At 40.7% G+C, this 21,005-nt stretch overlaps 1 protein-coding gene across 3 annotated transcripts in view; it reads right to left on the bottom strand.

The window, feature by feature from the left end:
- Nucleotides 1–10,806: 10,806 nt before the first annotated feature.
- The window catches only part of HELZ (helicase with zinc finger), a 185,544-nt gene continuing 175,345 nt past the window's right edge, over nt 10,807–21,005 (bottom strand). For all 3 annotated transcript variants that reach the window (XM_048488065.1, XM_048488066.1, XM_048488067.1), the window contains 2 exons: nt 20,169–20,421; nt 10,807–13,783 (listed from right to left, as the gene is read on the bottom strand). In XM_048488065.1, coding sequence (XP_048344022.1) covers nt 13,452–13,783; nt 20,169–20,421 — 585 coding nt within the window. In that variant the 3' untranslated portion in view covers nt 10,807–13,451. The remainder of the gene's footprint in view (nt 13,784–20,168; nt 20,422–21,005) is intronic.

Here is a 21,005-nt window from a genome sequence, read left to right as displayed (position 1 = left end):
GAAATAATACTGTTATCTTTGTTACTCCTCAACTTTGAATAAGAAATTCCCACAAAAAGAACAAAGAAATGTTAGTTCATTTTCTCTTTTTATTGTATAGTACATAGAAAAAGCATTTAAGGCTCACCAGTATAAAGCAACTATTGTACTGTATTTTCTGGTGTATAAGACTACTTTTTAACCCAGGAAAATTTTCTCAAAAGTCAGGGGTCGTCTTATACGCCCGGTGTCATCTTAGGTGCTGAAACTTCCAAGCCGGACTGAAGAATCTGCAGTCACTGCATATGGTGGGGGAGCTCAAAAACAGCCACAGCCGTATCCCCGCCGTATGCAGCTGTCCGGGAGCAGGGAACCTCCCCTCCCTGGACTCGCCGGCAGAGACCTACTCCTCCCCGGGCTCACGGGAGGGGTTCCCCACCTTGGACTGGCTGGAGGGGGCCGAGGCTGGCTGGACTTGGCAGACTTGCCAGCGGGACCCTGTCACAGCAGGTCCAGGCTGGCGCAGGAACATGGAGGGGAGGTGGCAGACAGACAGCCCTCCTATTCTCCTGGGCTGGGAACTGGCAGGCACTGCTGACAAGGCAGGCTGGGCGCCACCTGAGCAAGCACACAGGCCTGCTTCCTTGCGAGGGCAGGCCTGTGACAAAGTGGGAGGCGGGGTTCCGGGACTGCCGAGGCTGGCTGGATGAGCGAGGAGGGAGGGAGGGAGGGAGGTGGGACAGCGCAGGAGAGGGGTCGTTATTGGCGGAGCAGAGTCGGGAGGGGATAAAAAGTGCAGCGGAAGAAAAGGTGGGGCCGTGAAGGGAGAGGAGTGAGGGAGGTGGATGGCTGAATGTGGGGAGGCTGAAAAGGAGAGGTGAGGATAGGAAGGAGAGAAGGAGAGAGAGACAAGGAGAGAAAGGAAGAGGAGGAAGAGGCAGGAGAAGACCATATACAGGGGAAGGAGGAAGGGACTGAGAAAGAAGGGGAAGAGACCTGTGAAGCTAACAGGTTCTCTCTCAGGGACAGCAGTGCCAGGCAAGACAGGCTTGGGCTTGCTGGTTTACCCAACAACTTAGCATGCTGTGGCTTCAAAGGCTGTCACAGCTAGTCCACCCCCCTGACAATGGGGGTGAGCCGGGGATCCCAGCACCCAGGAAGGGGTAGGAGGGCTGGCCACAGTCTTATACAGCGAGTATATCCCAAACTCTATATTTTAACTGGAAAAGTTGAGGGTCGTCTTATACGCCCTGTGATCTTATATGCCAGAAAATATGGTATTTAGCCTTTCTCCACCTGGTTATAATTAATCTTTTGAGGGGGGGGTGTCCCCTCTATTTAGTTGTACTGTGAGACAGGCAGTGGCAAACCTCTGAACCTTGAAAACCCTGTGGGTTCCCCATAAATTGGCTGCTACTTGACAGCACTTTCCACACACAAAAATAAGCTTAATTTGCATTATACTACATTGGCAATTGTTTGTACCTGATGCATCAGTCACTGATCATCAGTGGTTCACATGACCTCAGCAAAATGCATTTTATTACTTTGATGTATGTTGAATATTTTGCTACTCTCTATCAATTTCCTCCAAAGTCTATTTCCTCTAAAAGAGTCAAATAAAGTTGATTTTAAGGTGATTTTCTTCTCATTGGAATTCACTTTAATTACTGCATGTAATTGTACCACACTGAAAATTTATTCTCAGTTGATTTAGAAGCCTTTTTTTTACAAAGTATCTTTAGTGAAATGCTTTTTTGCTCTGCATGAAATCTATTTTACAACCCACTCCAGAACTCTCTTGCAGACAGATTGTATTTATCAGAATTCTGATACAGCAAAGATCTGTGTAGTCATTTATCTTTGGTTTTTCTGTCCACGGAGCTCAAATTATATCTTTCTTCTTCTTCTTCCTGAGCAGTTTCCAAACCTTTCTTGTCAGTTCTTTTCTCTATGTGTGCTTGTTTTAGGACTTCCACTAGCTCTAATTGTATTTTCCCCCATTAAATCACAACCAAATTATGGTGAGCCCATACAGGTTTCAAAGCAAGAGATGTTCAAAGGTGGTTTGTAATTGCCTGCCTCTGCCTAGCAACCCTGGTATTCCTTGGTTGACTCTCATCCAAATACGTGACCAGGGCTGACTCTACTTAGCTTCTGGGTTCAGGCTAAACTGGGCTACTCAGGTCAATGCGACCAACTCTAAAGTAGCTCCAAACCTCTCTCATGTTACCCAAAGTCAGTTGTTTTAAGCCACACTGTGGTTATGAGTTATTTTTGGTCATTCTGAATTTGAAGGTAAGTTGTATTCTTTCTGACCAAAGGTGACAAGAGATTTGTGAATTAATCTGCCATTTCTTTGACTTTCTTTGTTCTAGAATGCTCCGCTTAAACCCTGGGGCCTCGAGGACAGAGCTAGGTAACCACTAGGACCCAAGCAGAACATTCTAGAACAAAGAAGGTCCAGAAAATGGCTGATTAATTCACAAATCCCGTCATCTTTCAGTGAGAAAGAGTATAGTAAATAGAAGGACAGAGGAAAGGGAATCTCTGAGATAATACTTCCTGGCTAGAGAAGTAGCTGTTAAGTTTTGGGAGAAAAGTGATAGCCACTAGTTGCAAAAGCTGCAGAAGGCACACACACACGATATTGGACAGAACAGTAGACTTGCAACACACCCTTCTAAACCACTTGAAGTAAATGGGCTCAGAAGGATTTTTTGTGGTTCCTGCAATCATGCAGGGTTTTGTGGTTCCATTTATCTTGCTTCTTCTACCTAGTAGAAATTCTATTAAAGCCCCCATGATCAATTTGTGGTAGGTAAATGGGAGCTTCATTAGAAATACACACAACATACAATTAAGTAGGCTCAGTAGCCCCTTAGAGACCAGCAAGATTTTCAGGGTATTCGATGCTCAAAAACTCATGCCCCAAAACTCTTGTTAGTCTCTAACTGCTATTCTGCTGCAGACCAACATGGCTATCCTGTTTACTGAAACTTCACATGGACCTCTTCCACCATGTTTGAGAAATTAAAGTCTTGAATCAACTTGCAAAATTATAAGGACAGTGACTGTTAGCAGTTGATTGACAAGCTTATCCATTGCCTACTTGGTTTCTTGAAGACAGGCATGTCATTCCTAATGTGCCCAGATGACAGGAAATAGCTTATAATGTACACACTAATTGACTTAATTTGACTTAAAGATTAAAAGCAATGGAGCACTGTGAAGGATTAGTTTTCTTTAAGCAACACTAAAGAACTGTACAAGAGGGAAAATAATCCAAGCAGTAAACTTCTTGGACATTATGTAGTTGTAGTTGGGGGTTGCACAATTCCTGCCCTTTTTTCCTGCCAACATCTATTAGTTGTATTAACCCAAACAATTATTTTTAATGCTTACTTTTAACCAACTTGATTTTACATTCCTGAAAATATCTGTTCTTGAAAATACTTTGATGGGTTCTGTACTTTTATTATTTACTTGGTTTATCAAGCATAAAACACAAAAAAGTCTCAGATCTTGCCAAACCAAATACAACAATCACATAATAACTTGTATTAAATCAGCTCAGAGCTGAACTGTAAGTCAACAGGCTTTTACACTTCAAAGCGCTACTGGGTAGGAGGCCCAGTTTGGATGTGAGTTGGAAAACTAGGAGGAAGGTACTTATCTCCTTCCTCACATTTTTTTTGATATTTGAATCACACATACCATCTGGGTGAGGGTTGGTCTGCCTGCAGAAAAAAATACATATACCAAAGGAGCCAGCGTGGTTAAGAGCAGGTGGATTCTAATCTGGAGAACCAGATTTAATTTCCCATTCCTCCATCTGAGTAGCAGAGGCTTATCTGATGAACCAGATGTGTTTCTGCACTCCTACATTCCTGCTGGGTGACCTTGGGCTAGTCACAGTTCTTCGGAACTCTCTCAGCCCCACCTACCTCACAAGGTGTCTGTTGTGGGGAAAGGAAGGGAAAGGAGATTGTAAGGCAGCTTGAGTCTTCTTACAGGAGAGAAAGGTGGGGTATAAATCCAAAACTCCCCCTCCTCCTCTTCTTCTTCTTCAAATGCAGCCAACAGGGCAAACAGCAGCATGGGAGAAGGGTTCACTTTCTAAAAAGTGTGAGAGGAAAGACACACACATTGCAGTCCAATCAGAAGCAAAAGCCCATTTCAGAGCAAGTAGTTTTTTTGCTTTAAATATCATTGATAGTTTGGCCTTAAATTATCACAATATTCATCAGAATTCTTCTCCAGGCAAATATTTCAGAAAGTGAAACTTATCTGACTACTTCATTATGCTGGGAAGATCATATCTTTTTAAATGATTATTGTTGCTTAAAATGAGTACATTGCCACAACTTCGCTCTTGCACACACACACACACACACACAAATAAATATCTGTTATGGCAAGGCTCAGAAGTTTGGGGTGGTAGTGTCTCATGATGCTACTGCTGACCTGAACATTTCATTCTTCAGCAACAACAAAAACCACACTCAGGTGAAATTGTTGAACTATAATTTATTGTCAATTTGACTCAAAGCATCTTGGTGTCATCTACATCGTTGCGTTGGCCTCAGTACTCAATGTGTAGTTGGTTCTTTCTTGCCCTCCCCAGGCAACATTGGTCACTGCCAGCAGATCATCATGTCTATCAAACTAGCCCATATGTAGATCATCATCATCAACAACAAAAACCAATATTTTAGTGTCAGGCTGTTTTACTGGCGAAAAGTCAATGGGCTAATGGGCACTTTCAGAGGATACAGGAGATGAGCCAAGTATCCAAATGTTTACTAGAACAGAGTTTCCAAACCTGTGTGTCAGGACCCAAAAGTGGGTTGTGAAGCCTCTGAAAGTGGGTCGCAGGCTATCCCGCCCTTATGGCTGCCCCCCCCCCCCTTTGCATCCTTCTCTCTTTCCTCCTTGTCAACCTCTCACATTCTCATCTCCTCCATTCTCTGTATGACATTCAGCAACTAGCCACTTCACAGTAGCAGCTGAGAGGGGAAGGACAAGATTGCACAGTAGGTGGAACTGTTTAGCATGTCATGAAAAACCAGAGGAGGATAGAAGGAGGCATGTACACATATGAGCTCTGTCTTGGTGGTGCTCCTTCAGCAGTCCAACAACTTGTCCAGCCCCCTGCACTACTGTCTACCTGCTGTCTTCCTGCACTGTGCCCCTTGCCAGGAAGCTCTTCACTGCCACCAACCATCTTCATGTATCTCCTCAACCCAGCACCCTCTCTACAACAGACCTTCTCAAACTCCAGCTCTAGCCCAGCTAGCAGAGAGGGAGGATGGCACAGCTGCACCCTTTGTGTGATGTTTGTTGGTTTCTCAGAAACATCTGGTTAGGCACTATAGAAAATGGAACGCTGGAATAGATAGGTGCCAAGGTCATAGTTTGCCTAGGGACAAAAACCCCACCTTGGGACATTTTCTGAATGAGTCAGCCTACAAAGTAAATTTGGACTTCTGGGTCACCATACCAAAAAGGTTGGGAACTACTGCACTAGAACATTTCAACTGGATGTGTTGACAACAAAAAAGTATGCATCATTCTTTTACAAAGTACAAGCACAAATCTCATACCATGTCTCAGAACACACAAGATGTATAAACCTGATTTCAGGTCAAGGGAAGACACAGAAATTGACAGAGCGCCCCCCCCCCCCCGGCCATGTTAATATTTCACCTTAAAAAAAAACCTGATCTCATGCTTTTTCCAAAAGCCTTCACTCTTGAATCAAGCCAAATGCTTGACACCAGTGGGCATGCTGTAATTTAAGCTTACAAACCAGTGTCAAAGTTGCATACCTCTGCTGTCCACCATGCGTTGTGGAAAAACTGAAGACGAACTATCAAAGTACTGCAGACATAATGCACTGGTAAATTTCCATATTATTTATTAAAAAGGCATCTTATTATAAATACATCTTAAATGTAGCAGTAAAATACATTTTGTGTTACCATTAATCTTTAAAAAACAGAGTGCACCAAGACAATCATTACACTTGAAGATAGATACTGTAAGACCCCAGTACTCAGCGCAGTTTACAGGAATCACAAAAAAGTAGTTGAAATAATTTTTAAAGCACCTGCTGGATTAGCAATCTGACCACCTGTGTTAATGTCTTTTGAATTCTGAAAGGTTTAGACTATTCTTGGCGCTTTGCAACTCTTCTGAATGTCATTCGGGGGGGATATATATATATATATGCGCCATTCTCAAAAGTAAGCAGTGATGGGTATCATTTAAAACACAGCCAGATTAAGAATGATTTCTCCTCTTGCCTCAAAAGATACTTTCCCCCCATTTGTGTATCCTTTGGAGACTTTTCCCCCTAATTACCCACTTTATTATTAGCTTCAAGGTGAAAAATAATATTAGTATTCTATTTCTATTTTATTCAGAGAGGCACTGTTTTCTCCCCCCATATAGTACAGAGATAGGTGCACTTGCGTCTCACAAAGATTAATGGGATTTAAGCATTCCCAAGTGTTTGTTTTGAACCCCAATTGCAAGAACTGCAAGAGCTAGGGGACAGTCCTTAGTTTCTGGTCTACAGAAGCAGGTTGCATGTGTGGCAGAACATTGGCTGCAGCAGCAAATAAAAGGGAGAAAGTGAGTAGAAGTATCTCACGGAACTGGTCATCCAACCTTATTGGGAGGGAGAGGAGTAGAGAAGTACAGCAGAGGGCATTTGGACAGCAGGGATGTTGCAATGAAAGTGATGGGGGATTATCAGCCTTCTGGGGAGGACATAAGCAAGAGTTGAACAGGATACCCAAGTCATTGCTCTGTTGGAAAAATCTGGCATTAATCATAGGGTGGTTCTGGAAGGATTTCTAATTTGTTGTGCCAGTTCAGTGTAATTGATACTGCAACTTCAAACGCAGTAGAATCTGCTAGTACCCTGCATGTGTGGCATACAACCCAATTAAAAAAAACTGGTGTACAATTAAAGCCTTGAGCTCTCTTTGTTGGTACTTTTCTTCAAACTTCCAGTTAAGCGCTAGGCTTGTGATGGGGAAAGCTGCAATTTGACTAATTAAGCCCCGGTGCATGCATCTTGAATGGCTTCGAAATCTTTATGAGATACTCAAGTCAAAATCTGCATCCAACTTGTCTGACAAGACAGAGAAGTGCAGTTTTGTGCAGAGTTTTATGCCAGTCTTGTGTTCAGATCGTTCAGGCATAAGTATGTGAAGATGGACAAGCTCAGACACTTGACAAGCTGTTTGTGTGGGTTTTTGAGGCTCCCAATGAGCTCACAACCTGATGAATGGAGAATCCATTTGTATTCAGTGGTGCTTCTACCTGGGCCATGGCTACAATTTGTGTGATTTTTGATCTGACTGAAGCTGCCACAGTAGTGCAAATCTCAACCATTCTGTGTCAATCTGTGTGGCATCTCCATTTGATTTCCTCTGCAGGACTAGCAGTTTGTACTCTCTTCCAGTAGAATCTGCTGACTGCTGAACTGGGCATAGGTTTGAAACACATCTCAATATACTTGAAACTGTAATTCTAAAATGGTTTATATAGCATGAACAATGTTTACTGAAAGAGACATGACTAACATAGCCATGAGACTATGCAAAATGGTTTCCTATTCTAGTAGAAAAGGCTATCTTCCTGAAAATCACATTCCACCTTCCCTGACCTTAAAACATGGACTCCACATTAGCACCAGGATAGCACTGGTAGTAGAGCAAATGTTACTTTATTTACTGTATTTAGTTGGTAGATGAGTTTTAGATCAAGTTATTATATGACATTGAGAGCCAGTGTGGAGTAGCAGGTTAAGAATGGCAAATTCTAACCTGTACGAGTTCAAACCCAAACTGAGTTCACTCCTCCACATGAAGCCTGCTGGGTGACCTTGGTAGATAAGAGAGTTCATTATATTATAAACTGGGGGGAAACTGCCCAGAATGTGCTACAACAAAAACAAAACAAATGTCTACTGGAACACATCTGGGCCTTCTAAACAGTGACACACCAAAGACAGCATATATATGGGACATTTGAAAAAAACATAAATTTGATAGGAATATAAGAAAGGGCACATACCCCTGTGTATGCTTCCTATTCTCAGTGAATGAGGACAGGTTTATGGAATCCTGGTATAATAGGGAAGGGATATTCTGGTGCAAAAACTCAGTATAGTTGAGGTCTAGTGCAGTGCATAATAATAAAGCCAAGACCAATTAGGGATCTTTGAACATTTGCCTAGTGGGACTGGAGACCATCAAAACAGCACTGACAAATACTATCTGTGCCCCACAACCACAATGTGATGAAACATCGACCCTTGGAAGCCCAGATTTCTTGCAGAGCATGGTTTACACAAGTATGTTCCCCCAGAAAGTGTTCAAAACTTCATATCTACTGAAGGCTGTTGAAGACGGCATCTTGAGCTCAGTGGCTTTGTAAAATCTTTTTCTTCAAATTTCTTAAAATGGGGGGGGTCAGCTCTCACATTAGTACAGGAAGCATACATTTTTATTGAGAAAGCGGGATAAGAGCTCATTAAGTAAATGTAGTTCTGAGCAGGGAAACACCTATCCATTATCACATGACCTTGAACAAGCATATACGTGTAAGGGATCCTGGAATGGAACTCACTCAACTCCTTACAATACATATGTCTTTTCCTCTTTCTAAGTGTGCCATAATGTGAGATGAGATTTTTTTTTTTTTGGCAGAACATGGAATGTCACTTTTATGACATGTGGAAACTTTTACTCAGAGGTAGAGTGCAGCTTTGGATTCTCATTCAGTGGCATAAAAGGGACAGCAGCATTTTAAAAAAGTGAAGTACAGGTAACTGAATAGCTTAACAGATAGGATTATAATGCTGGAGACTTGCTCTGATGAACCAAAGGAGGGTGATATTAACAATGAAACAGTAAAATAGCTGTTGGGCATGGTAGAAATAAAGGGGAAAAATCAGTGACTTGAAAACACATTGGCCGATTACCCGTGGGGCAGCTGCAGTGCACTGGCACCTGGAGCATGTCGGGGCAAGAATTCTTGTCCTGACACACTTTCTCCCTGGGGCACGCTGAGAGAGGAAGCACATTGGGGCAAGATTTCTTGTCCTGATGCGCTTCCTCTTGCCCAGTGATGGGATCCCAAAATTTTAATAACAGGTTCCAATGGTGGTGGAATTCAAACAGTGGGGCAGCCGCACACATGCACCTCGTCCCTATTGGGCAGGGAGGTTGCTTTAGTAACCCCTTCTCGGCACTCAGAAAAAATTAGTAACCACTTCTAGAGAAGTGGTGAGAACTGGTTGGATCCCACCTTTGCTCTTGCCCCACCAGTGCTTCTTGCTTTCCCCATGGAAAACAAGAGAACTTCTGGCACGACTTTTGTGCCAGAGTGAGGCAAGGGTGGGCCAGAGCCAGCTGCAGGTAATTGGCCATTGTTTTCATCACTAAATAAATTAAGGCTGCTATGTTAAATCAGAAACCACACAATTTTCTAGCTTCGTGCTACTATAAGTCAAATTGTTCAAGGTTTAATTGGTAAGATCAAATGTTTCTTTCAAAATGATCCTTTGGCCAAAACAAAAAAATATATCCTACTTAATATACCACATATAATGTCAAGCAGCACAGCTTCAACATTAAACATGACCAGTAATTCATGTTAAATATTAAGCTGCGCGTGTGGGTGATTTTCTAGTTGCATTAATCTATCTGAAGCTTTCTTTAAGTGCCACAATACATTATATGCTCCTGGTAGTTAGGATGCTTGTTCCCATAAAACTAACATTTCTTTGCTCTGGAAATAATGGTAGAAAACCCCAAGGGATGGGGGGAGGAACTATGAGAATTATACAAGCTGTGCATAAATAATACCCACAAATCTAAGTATGTTATGGCTCTAAGTGGTTAAAAAAAATTCAGGACCATGACATTTATTATTTTATGATACATGTAACTGACAACATGCATATACTTAATGATATAGCCCACTGATAATGGAATGACAACAAAAACATGAATGTCATCAGGGTTTTTTCCCCCAATTAGACAATGAAATATAGATGAGTAATATAGATGTGTAGAGAGCCAGCATGACATAGTGGTTAAAGGTGAAGGACTCTAATCTGGAGAACCAGGTTGGATTCCGCACTGCTCCAAATGAAGTTTGTTGAGTGACCTTGGGCCAGTTACAGTTCTCTCAGAACTCCACCCAAAGGCAGCCAACAGCAAACCGCCTCCAAAAGTCTTGAAAACCCTATGGATTGGCATAAGTCAGCTGTGACTTGACGACTCTTTCCACCACCAATATATTTGTATATTCCATCATGAATGAATTAATGAGAATCCCATGATTCTCTATGAAGAAAAACTTCCTCACTGTTGGTACAACTGACTACTCACAGTTTAAAGATAACCACAACATCTCAGCTTCTTTGAGGCCATATATGAAATGGGAAGCAGGTACATGTGATATTTTCCTCCACTATAGGACAATACTCTTTCTTAAACAATTATAACCCTGAGATATCTGGATAAAACACATATACATACATATGTATACATATATAAATAAATAAATGCTGTATTCCACAACTCATTTAACTCCACAACAATTCTGTTACAGGCTGATGTGGAGCAAATGAACTGTTGGCTGCAATTTCTTTCTCATATTATTGCAAGTCTGCATTACTTGCTGGAGTATCAATAACCAATTCCTCATTCTAACAATTACACAAATGGAAAAGTGTATGATTCGATGTATCTCACCAGTAGGATAAAAACAAAGCATACAAATGATTAACACAATAACAAATGGGGAAAAAAGAATAAGAAAGGTGTTTTAATGTGTTTAGAAAGTTGCTGATGCAATGAAAATACCAGTGTACAACAGTTTAAATATGATGCAATCAGACATGAACATCTGTTCTTCAATTAATTCACAGATATAACTAAGTGAACAAGCAATATTTTTAGTTTAATATTTCCAGCACAGTGAACAGAATCATAATAATCTATATAAATGTGTGATTTTTGAAACCCCTGAAGTTACAGGCTTAGATCCAATGGACCGCTTTCGCTGCTCTGTTGCCTCCCAGGAGCAGTGTTTGGTACTGCAGTGGGATGGGGGAGGTGAAAAAGTCACACTCTGGGAAATATTCCGATGGATCCAAGTCATGGAGCCAACTGGAACAAATGCAGTTAATATCTAATCGCCCTGAAGTTGTATGATTGCGTATATATAACCAGGAATTATTCACTGACTTTAATCAATTTCCAGAAAAAAGTGGGTCAGGGTCGTCTTGCAATCAGTTACGCATGAGTAATTCTCATTGCTTTCAATAGTATTAACACAAAAATAACCAGGGGCAGGAGAACACATCAGAAGGTACAAATCATGCGGCTAGCCTGGTTTCCACCAACTGAGGATGCAGCCCTCACTGATCTTAGTTCCTCAGGCCAGGGTCCATTGTACTCAACTAGTCCAATCTATCAATGATTGCAATCAGGGTTTTGTTTAAGGTGCACAGAACATTACCCTTGAACATTTGGATATTCCTGACCTGATGCTGTGTGTTCAGCATGCTAAACAGAATCAACCAGGGACTTTCTCCCTCATCATTTGTATGGTTGTAATATATTAAGAAAGAAAATCTCATAGCTATAAAGCTTTGCTCTATATTTCTGAACCATGAACCCAGAAACCTTGCAAATATTGCAGTGCATTAAATTAGTATGCAGATATTTTACAGAAAGATTCTGACATATTTGGTCAGTAAGAAAAGTGACAATGATTTTCATCAAGCTAAGATGTTAGCATTACAGTTTTGCAAATCCAACAGGAATAAATGGATTGTAACTAGAGAAAATATCAGTACAGTAGCTCAGCAAAAGGCTGTGGATTGACCCCAATGTTTTAAGAGTTGTAGGTAGCTCTGCCCCTTTGAAGAAAAACAAATTTTAAAACCTATAATATTTTTTATCTACTCTTGTGTCTGATAATGGGAAATTAAAATAAATAAACTGTTAGAAATTAATTATGTCCCAGAGGACAAGTGCCTCTGCAGAAGCTGTAAAAGATACACCACTTACTTCAAAAGTATGAACAGTGTACAAGACCAGAACCTGAAAGGTAAACATTACCCTATAATATTTTGCCCCGCCCCAATTTTGTTATATATTGCTGTGTAATTCTTTATAGATTTTACTTTCAATATATAGTGGTAAAAAACCAAGTTTGTGGAAAATCTTAGGAGACCATACAAAGATAAAAACAGCCATGTAGATCACATCTGTTCTCCTTCCCTGCCCCACAACTCAACTTCCCAGAGGGTTGGGTGGATTTGGATACAGCTCTGACAAACATAACAATCTTCTTTAATGCTGTTCCTCAAAAGAAAATAGTTAGCAAAATATCTGAATATTTGTGTATAATGTCACATTTACTGTAAACATCAAATAATGCACCAAAAATTTCACCTGGGGGAGAAAGAACTTAAAGCCAAACAATTTCTTTATACCACTAGAGAAGTCAGAAGGGGAGAAACCAGATAACAAACATTTACACATGCATAATTGGGAGGGGGAACCCAAATATTTAACTAAATTCACTCAATTGTTTGTTTTGAACAGTTATTAAACTGCAAACTCAACAGAACTAATTCTTAATTTCATGATTTCTTTTTAAAAGTGATCCAATTAATCATTCCAACAAGCTAAAATTAGGAGCTTCTCCAACCATAAAATGTGTACTTTTTTCCTTTTTAGATCAACCACTGCTCTTTTTTGAAACTCCGAAATATTCAAAACAGTGGCATGTGGGGCAGCAAAGAAGTTTTCACTTTATCCTACACCTGGAGAAGACTATACCACATCATACAGGTTCTAAAACTATTAAAGTCTTAGAATGCAGCATCCCTTCACAGAAACCTGATCAAACTGAAAGTAAATAGAAGATGCTGCACCTTTATTTTAAAAAAATTAAACAATTTAAGCAGACATAACATACATTTGTACATTAACTGGCCATTTCTGGTACAGAAACCCAGCATCGTATACTAAATGTTATTGAATAAATGTAAATGCTACTTACAATTTCTTTAAATACAATTTAGACAAAAAAAATTTAAATTGTTTTATATATATTTTAAGTCGCACAGTTAATCTTTCAGCTGCTAGCTTTAATGCAACACATATATAATGTTACACAATTTTTTTAAAAAAAGAAAAAAATCTTTTTTCTAGGGAAAAAATTCAAACTTTTGACCCACATCAAAAAATGCAAGATAATGGAATACAATTTTAAAAGGTTAGCTTTAAGTCTATCAGCAAAGCAATTAAACCAAGATATCATTACTAATATAAACAAAGAGAAATGGTGGCAACTGCAGGGGGGGAGAGTCCCAACTACCTTATACTGACACAAACAGAAATTATAATTTCTCTACAAAAATATTCTGATTATTTAAAATAGGAGTAAAAGCCATTGCTACCTGATGAACTACCTAGACTAAGTTCTTGAAACAAAGACAAAGGATCACTATTCTTTTTTGCCTGCTCAGGAGGGGCTTTGGGCTTTGGTGGAGCCCTCAGAGCACTTGCGTAGGACATGGCAGGCTTGTTCACACCAGAACTCTGCTGGCTGCTGCTGTTGGATTCTGCGATCTGCTTGTTGGGCATGAGGGGTGGGAATTGGCCGAGATGTTGGAGCATGTTGTAATTAAAAGAACTGGATAACTGGATGTTTTCAACTTTCACCGGTTCCTCTGGGGGTTTGACAGTCTTCGATGGAACTGGAAAGAGAAAACAAAGGTAGCTCTTTTTAACACAATTACCTTTGCAAAGGAGATATTATAGGTACGAGCCATCTACCAGGTTTTCCCTCCCTCCAAGCCGGGACAGAAACAGCTCATTAGAATACAGTTGAATAAGTCACATAATTTCAACAATGTATGGTGTTGAAAGTTCTGAAAGTGAAATAGTTAAACAAAACAAAACTAAGTCTTGGTGCTACTCTGAAAACATTTTGTAGGTTGTTGTGAGGTATTAAAAATAAACCTTTGGTCAAATCAACTTTAACACAGGATGAAAAGATTATGACCAAGATAGCCAGTCTTTCTGTAGAAGTAATGAATAGTCAATGAAGCATCTGCGATGGTAATAATGTTTTAAAATGATTATATTGCAGACTTCAAACAGAATCCTCTACTGATCTAATTTACTCAATTGAAATTAATGAATTTTAGCTTCAGTCCCAAATCCTTGCATAATAAAGTTCTCTTGTTGAAGCTACCTCCCCTCACAGTTCCATTTTAACCCGTGGCTTAAAACGTGGCAGTATTTCTACAAAGTGGGTGAAGAAACCATTGCTTCCAAAAGAAAGAAAAAAGGCCCCTTGCAACCACAGAATGTTGTTAACTTTTGTGCAGTGAAGTTTTAAGTTCTTGTGTGTTCAAGCTGTTTCAGTGTAAACTAAATATTTAAATTTTGTTTTTTGAATACCAATGATGAATCTGGTGATTCAAGTAGGAAACTTCCCAAACCTAAAAGTAATATGTAAAATAATCTAGTCTACTTACCAATCAGTTTCATATATTACAGCAAAGCCTTTGACAGTGTGGATCATGAAAAGCTATGGTTGGTTTTAAAAGAAATGGGTATGCTAGAACATCTTTTTTTTTAATGCTCAACTTATTCTCTGGACAACAGATACTACTGGGACAGAATGTGGAGAAACAAAACGGTTTCCAGTTGGCAAAGATGTATTTTATCTCCCTACCTATTCAAGTATATGCAGACAATATTAAATAGAAAGATGGATTAAATTTAGATGAAGGGGGAGTGAAAATTTGTGGGAAAACCATTAACAATTTGAGATAAGAGGATGATACCACATTGGTGGTCATGCAAAATGTTTTCAAGTCACAGCTGACTTGTGGCAACTCTGTAGGATTTTCAAGGCAAGAGACTTCAGACATGGTTTGCCATTGCCTGCATAGTGACCCTGAACTTACTTGGAATTCTACCATCCAAATACTAAGCAGGTCTGATTCTTTGAGCCTTCTTAGCTTACTGGCAGAAAACAGTGAAGACCTGAAATGATTACTTGATGAAGGTTAAAGCAGAAAGTGCCAAAGCAGAATTAAAAGTGAACATACAGAAGACAAAAGTAACAACTATTGGAGGAATTACACAATTGCATTCTATGAAGCACAGTGATCCATGCAATGGTTATGCCCAGATTCAATTGCCGTAATTTGCTCTATGCAGGTCTGCCCTTGTCCTAATCCAGAAGTTCCAACTGTTCCAAACTGCAGCCGCAGAGGTCCTCACCGGGACAACATGGAGGGGCCATATTTGGGATGCATTGGCTCCAAGTGGAGTACTGGACTGGTTTCAAGGTTTTAGTGCTAACATTTAAAGCCCTCAACTGTCTGGGACCAGCATATCTGCAAGACCACCTCTCCTAATATGTCCCCCAGAGAGCTTTATGCTCCATTAATAATAATGTCCATTAGTAGTTAATAATAATGTCCATTATGCTCCATTAATAATAATGTCCCCCAGAGAGCCTTATGCTCCATTAATAATAATTTACTGGCGGTCCCTGGCTCTAAAGCTATCCTCAATTAGGGCCCTGATCCCAACCTGGTGGAATGCTCGTCAAATGGGATCAGGGCACTCTGAGTCTATCCCAGTTCCACAGGGCCTGTAAGACAGAACTTTACCACCAGGCCTATAGCTGAAGGAAGCAACAGGAGTGACAAATCTATCTTGCTGGCCTCCCTTTCCTCTTTCCTTCCCCTTTTTCTTATAACATTGGGGAGAGTGGTGTGTCACTCCACCCTCGGCTGTTTTAGTGCCATAGGTTAATAGTTTTATAGATTATTGATATTTTATTATTTTAAATTATATTTATATGCAAATTGTATCTGTATGTATTGGAAGCTACTCTTGAGCCCACTTCAGAAAGGAGAGCTGGGCATCATATTGAGTAAATCACCATTATTATCAACTGTTGTGAATGTATCACCTTATGAAATCTTACAATCTTTTTTTCAATTTTTTCCCTTTTATCTGCAAAGAAGCACACATGAAAACAGGTTGGGGGAAATACCTGAAAACAAGTGGTAAGCAAGCAGACAACTGGGAGCTACAGTTGGTCAAAGTACGTTTTCAGACACACATCTCCTCCTCAAAATATGGTCTACTATGTTTGACACCAGGACTTGGTGGGAAAAGGGAAAACACACTTTTCGGCAAAGCATGAAGCAACCCACAAGATTACTCCACATGTTTCTTTTTAACATCAGCACTGGGAAAAATGTGCAAAACATGAAAGGATATGGGAAAAACAAACTACATGGGAGATGTTTCAGGATGAAAATCATATTTATATGTTAGGAAATTAGTGATGTTTAAAGCAGCCCTTAATAAAACTGTCTCTTTAGTTCTATGTTTCTTCTTGATATTGAAAACTAATAATTTAGCTCTGCTCAGTGATCATTATATACTTTTCTGCTAATGTTTGTACTTGGTATGCTCTTTTTATTCGCAGCAGTTATACATGAGTGATAAAATTTTATGCTCAGTTACGTTTAAAACAGTATTTAAAAACAAACAAACCCCGGAGCAAGTATATTGCAATCCAATTGCCTAATGCCTGTACTATTTGCTTTAGCTTAAGTATGATGTTCTAACAGTAGTGGCACTCTCCAGCAAAAATCTAGAATTCAAAAACAGCATTTCATCATATTCTTAATCATGACAAACTTTATATCTAGAAGAGACATTAAATGAGGACTAGAAGTTTCAGCATCAGCACGATCAGAAGCAGGAGCATCTACTAGAATCACAGAATCATAGGCTGTTTCTGTACGGGTGGTAAACAGCACCCCAGGGACAGCAAAAATGCCATCCTGGGGAGCTGTTCGCCCAGCTGGCGCTGCTGCATCACAGCAGCACCACCCTTCCTGCCCCCAAGTTGCACGAAGACGCCGCTTTGAAACCTCGCTTGTTGAGAGAGGTTTTCCAAAAGCGGCATCTTCATGCCGGCGCGGTGCAAACTGAACCAGCATGAGGGCGCCGCTTTTGGCCCCTCCGATATGTGCAAGGGACTTACCTTGCCTTCCTGTGCAGCTCGGGATGGCTGAAAAGACACGCCCATGCTGGCAGGAAGGCAAGGTAAATCCCTTGCACACAATCCCTTGCACACACCCTGGGCGGCTCCGTGCGGAGCCGCCCCCGTGGGCAGCAGCGGCATCGGGACTGCCCGCATGGAACTGCTGCCAGCTGGTTGGCCTTCGCTTGTTTCTGCCACCTGAAAAGGCAGGTGGAGGGGCAAGAAGGCAGGCTGAGAGCCCATCTGTAGTCCTGCTTGGGCATGGAAAAGGTCTGATTCCTTCTCCCCACTGAATTGAAAAAAAAAACAATCCAGAAGCATCCACATTCTTCCTTTCAAGACCTTGTGGTGACAATTCTCAGCGCAGCTGGGATTGGAAGAAATGTTCAGAATGCTTTTTCCCCCTAAAATGGTACTCCTGCTTCCTTACCATATCAAAATGTCTTATTAAACTTTCATTTTCCTCCAATCACAAAGAACTACAACTCCCCAAAGCCTGCATGTTGAAGGCACCCATAAGGAGGTATTTACTTTCCTTCTCTTTCTGCCCAGGCAAATCTGGATGTTCATTCACCTTGTGACTGAACTCTTTTTGGGTTAGTGAGCACATCTTGCTGGGAAGTGTTTCCTGCGCAGTTATCCAAATGGCATCTCTCCCCAAGAGGAAAGCAGCAGCTGTTCTGTACTATTTCAATGAGACTGTCTTTCTGCCAAGAAATGGAAGGGGCAAGAACTAAGAAAGAATCTCTTGAGAGTTGCCTCATTTGCTTCCTTGAGCTCCCATTCACTAGCATTAACTTTTACCTGGGCAGATGTTTACAGGGGAAAGAAAGAGCATTCAAACCTCCCCAATTTCTATCTCAATAGGTCCACTCTTTTAATCTCTCTTTTTTCCATTCTCTTCACTGATCTCTCCTTCCTTCCTTCTTTTCATCTTTCCTTTTTTCTTCCTTTCATCTTTCTCGCTTTTCTCTCTTCATCTTTCTCTGTTCCCTTTCTTTCCTTTCATTTTTCTCTACATCTATCTGCATCTTTTTTTTTCATTCTCCATTTTTCCTTCACTTCCCAGAATTGCAGATCCTGTCTTTCCAAGGACATCATAACATTATTAGCAATCTTACTGGATCGCAAGAGCACAAAATAAAGTTCCTCCCTTGCACACATTCTTAGCTTCATATGCTTTTCTTTTTCAATAATAGGAATGAATTATGAGAACTGGTTTCTTTTGGGGGGAAGCGGGGAGAAGAATTATGATAGGGAAATGATCAATAATTGAAAAGATTCCTTAGAGCAGAGATGTCTCCTTTAGAGATGGTCTTTATTTTATGCCTTTTCCACATATGAGTGGTCCGGACCTAGATGGCTCAGGCTCGGAAGCTAGGCAGGGTCTGCCCTGGTTATTATTTGGATAAGGGCTGGTGGAAGTTGAGAGTTGCTATGAAGAGGCAAGCAATGGCAAACTACCTCTGAACATCTCTTGACCTGAAAACCAGCTGTGACTTGAGGGCACTTTTCTCCCCCACCACCAAATGGAGAGATGTACCTTAAAAGCTCAGTTATTTATATATCTAATTCAGATGATGGCCGGGCACTAGTAACTCAATAGAAAAGTGCTTTTTACATTGTAAATATGTGCTGGGTAAGCTGCATGCAAGGTTGAATGTCACACAGTAGTTTTGAATTTAAAATATTTTTCCTCAAAATATCAAAGTTCCACTCAGTAGTTGGGAAGTTCCGCTCAGTGGTAGGGAAAAATTGGAGGGAACAGTCTCTGCCCCATGACTGGGCTGGAAGCTGGACTGGAATAGGCCTAGAGCTGATACATTATCCTGGAGCTGTTCTGCCACCATTTTCTGAACTACTTTACCCAGGAATGAAAGCTTTGATAGTGGTTGGAAGCTGGTCAGATCTCAAAAATCCAAAAAGCAGATGCACCACTTCCTCCTTCATCCTCTCTGGATTGACCCCTAAACTCAGGAAGACATAATTTTCTGCCAGAGAGCCTTGCACTCCATCACAGCTGGCCAACTAGCCATGATGGGCGTGGATCTAGGGGGCAAGAGGTAGGCTTCACAGCAGCAAGAATTCTGTCCACATCAGTTTGGGAGAGCTGACTGAAATGGTCCAACAATGGACCTGAGGACAGCCAAGGAGCCTCCAGTTCACTCATTGTTTCAATATTAGCAGGGAGGGTTGGTGGAGTGATAAGGCTTCATACACAAAATAGCTCATAAATGCCTCACAGCTAATGGCCAAATCACTAGAATCCCTAAAATTTTGAGGTCCCACAAAAAAGATGTAAGCAACTGAATTATCTTAAATAATTGTGCTATGAATACAATGGAGGCTGCTAAAAATTTCTTCTTAACCGTCTTCATTGCCAGCCCACAGGATTTCATAAGAGTTATACAGGATGCTCTTGAAGCTTCGCCATGAGTACACCACCAGACTCTCTCTAGTCATCTAAGCTCCTGCTTCATTATCCCAAGCGTTATCCAAGGAGCTAAGAAGATATGGGAGCAAAGAGGGTTCTGGGCAAAGCAATGGTTTCAGAAAGATGGCTATGCCAATATTCTACCAGCGTATCTACCCAGTTATTGGGGAGGGGGATCATATCCCACAGAGTGTTCCATTCCATTAAGATTCTATTAAAGGAACTACACATTTTTCTTTGGATCAGTTGACAACCCTCCTGGAATAGTGTCCAGGGTTCAGGAGACTACAAGGCCCAGCACTGGGCAAAAAGTGGGGATCTGCAATAGGAAGGGGTTACTGGTGGAAACCTCCATCATCACTCCAGTGACAGAAATATCCTTCCAGTGACTGAAAACAGCCATCGTACCAGCCAGTGAATTTTATTTCACTATCTTCATTTAATCCAATAACATACACAACAATGTACTGGTGGCAAGTTATCTTTTCCTAGAAAGAATAATGCAACAATATTTTTGAAACATGACATTGGTACAAAAGACAAGTTAAGGTGTAGAGGAAGAAAGGGAAAGAAATGCAATAAAGTGCATTGGCTCGAATGATAAGTGAAAAGAAGAGCTTACCTAACAGTTCTCTGGGCGGGACTGTTCTACTGGAGCCATTGCATGGAATGTTTTGGTATGGGGTTGATGAGGTGGAGTTTACCCACAATTCAGGGGATGAATAATTGAAAGAGGATGGGTTACTATGGTCCTGAAGTTCTTTACACTGTCCAAGACTGTCTTGAGGCGTGTTTAAATCTTCAGAACAAGCCTGGGTTGAACTAGATGAAATTCTTCTTTGGTACAATGGCCTGCCTGGTCCTCTTGGTTCATACTATGGAAAACGGAAAACAGAAAGAAAAAGGGAATCTTTAACGTACTAGTACACATTTGCGGCAAATATCGCAGTCAATTGTCAACATTTAAATTCAAGTCATCACTTTCACTGGAAATATTTACTTTTTTTACTAATATGATTTGTAAGTTGGAAATTCTCCTTTTCTTTTCCTTATTCAGAAGTGTCACCCTACTGGCTGAGCCCTTTAACTTCTTGTAGCCCTTCGGTTGCAGATGTAGCTAACGTACCTTTGAAGGTCAATGTTTACTACTCTTGCACGGCTCAAAGTGAACTTGTGATGAAGACTCTGTGAACGACAATGTAATTCTGGCTCCTGTCTTGCTTAATTCAGCCAATTTTAGAAATGGTTGTATTAAAAATAATGACAATGACATAGTGCCCTTAGGTGAAGACAGTTGACGTCAAAAGTCATCATGCCTTAAATTTCTCTCCTAGATTATTGCCGGTTGGAGCAGAAAGATAAAAAATCCTAGCTTTAGCTCATACTTTAAAAAAATTGATGTGAGATAAATTCAAAAAGCAGAGATAAATTCACAAACAAAAACATAAACCATAACAAT

The sequence above is a fragment of the Sphaerodactylus townsendi genome, linkage group LG03 (genome assembly GCF_021028975.2).
Source record: "Sphaerodactylus townsendi isolate TG3544 linkage group LG03, MPM_Stown_v2.3, whole genome shotgun sequence".
Classification (NCBI taxonomy): domain Eukaryota; kingdom Metazoa; phylum Chordata; class Lepidosauria; order Squamata; family Sphaerodactylidae; genus Sphaerodactylus; species Sphaerodactylus townsendi.
The sequence above is the reverse complement of the archived record's forward strand: the minus strand, read 5'-3'. Positions and strand labels throughout refer to the sequence as shown.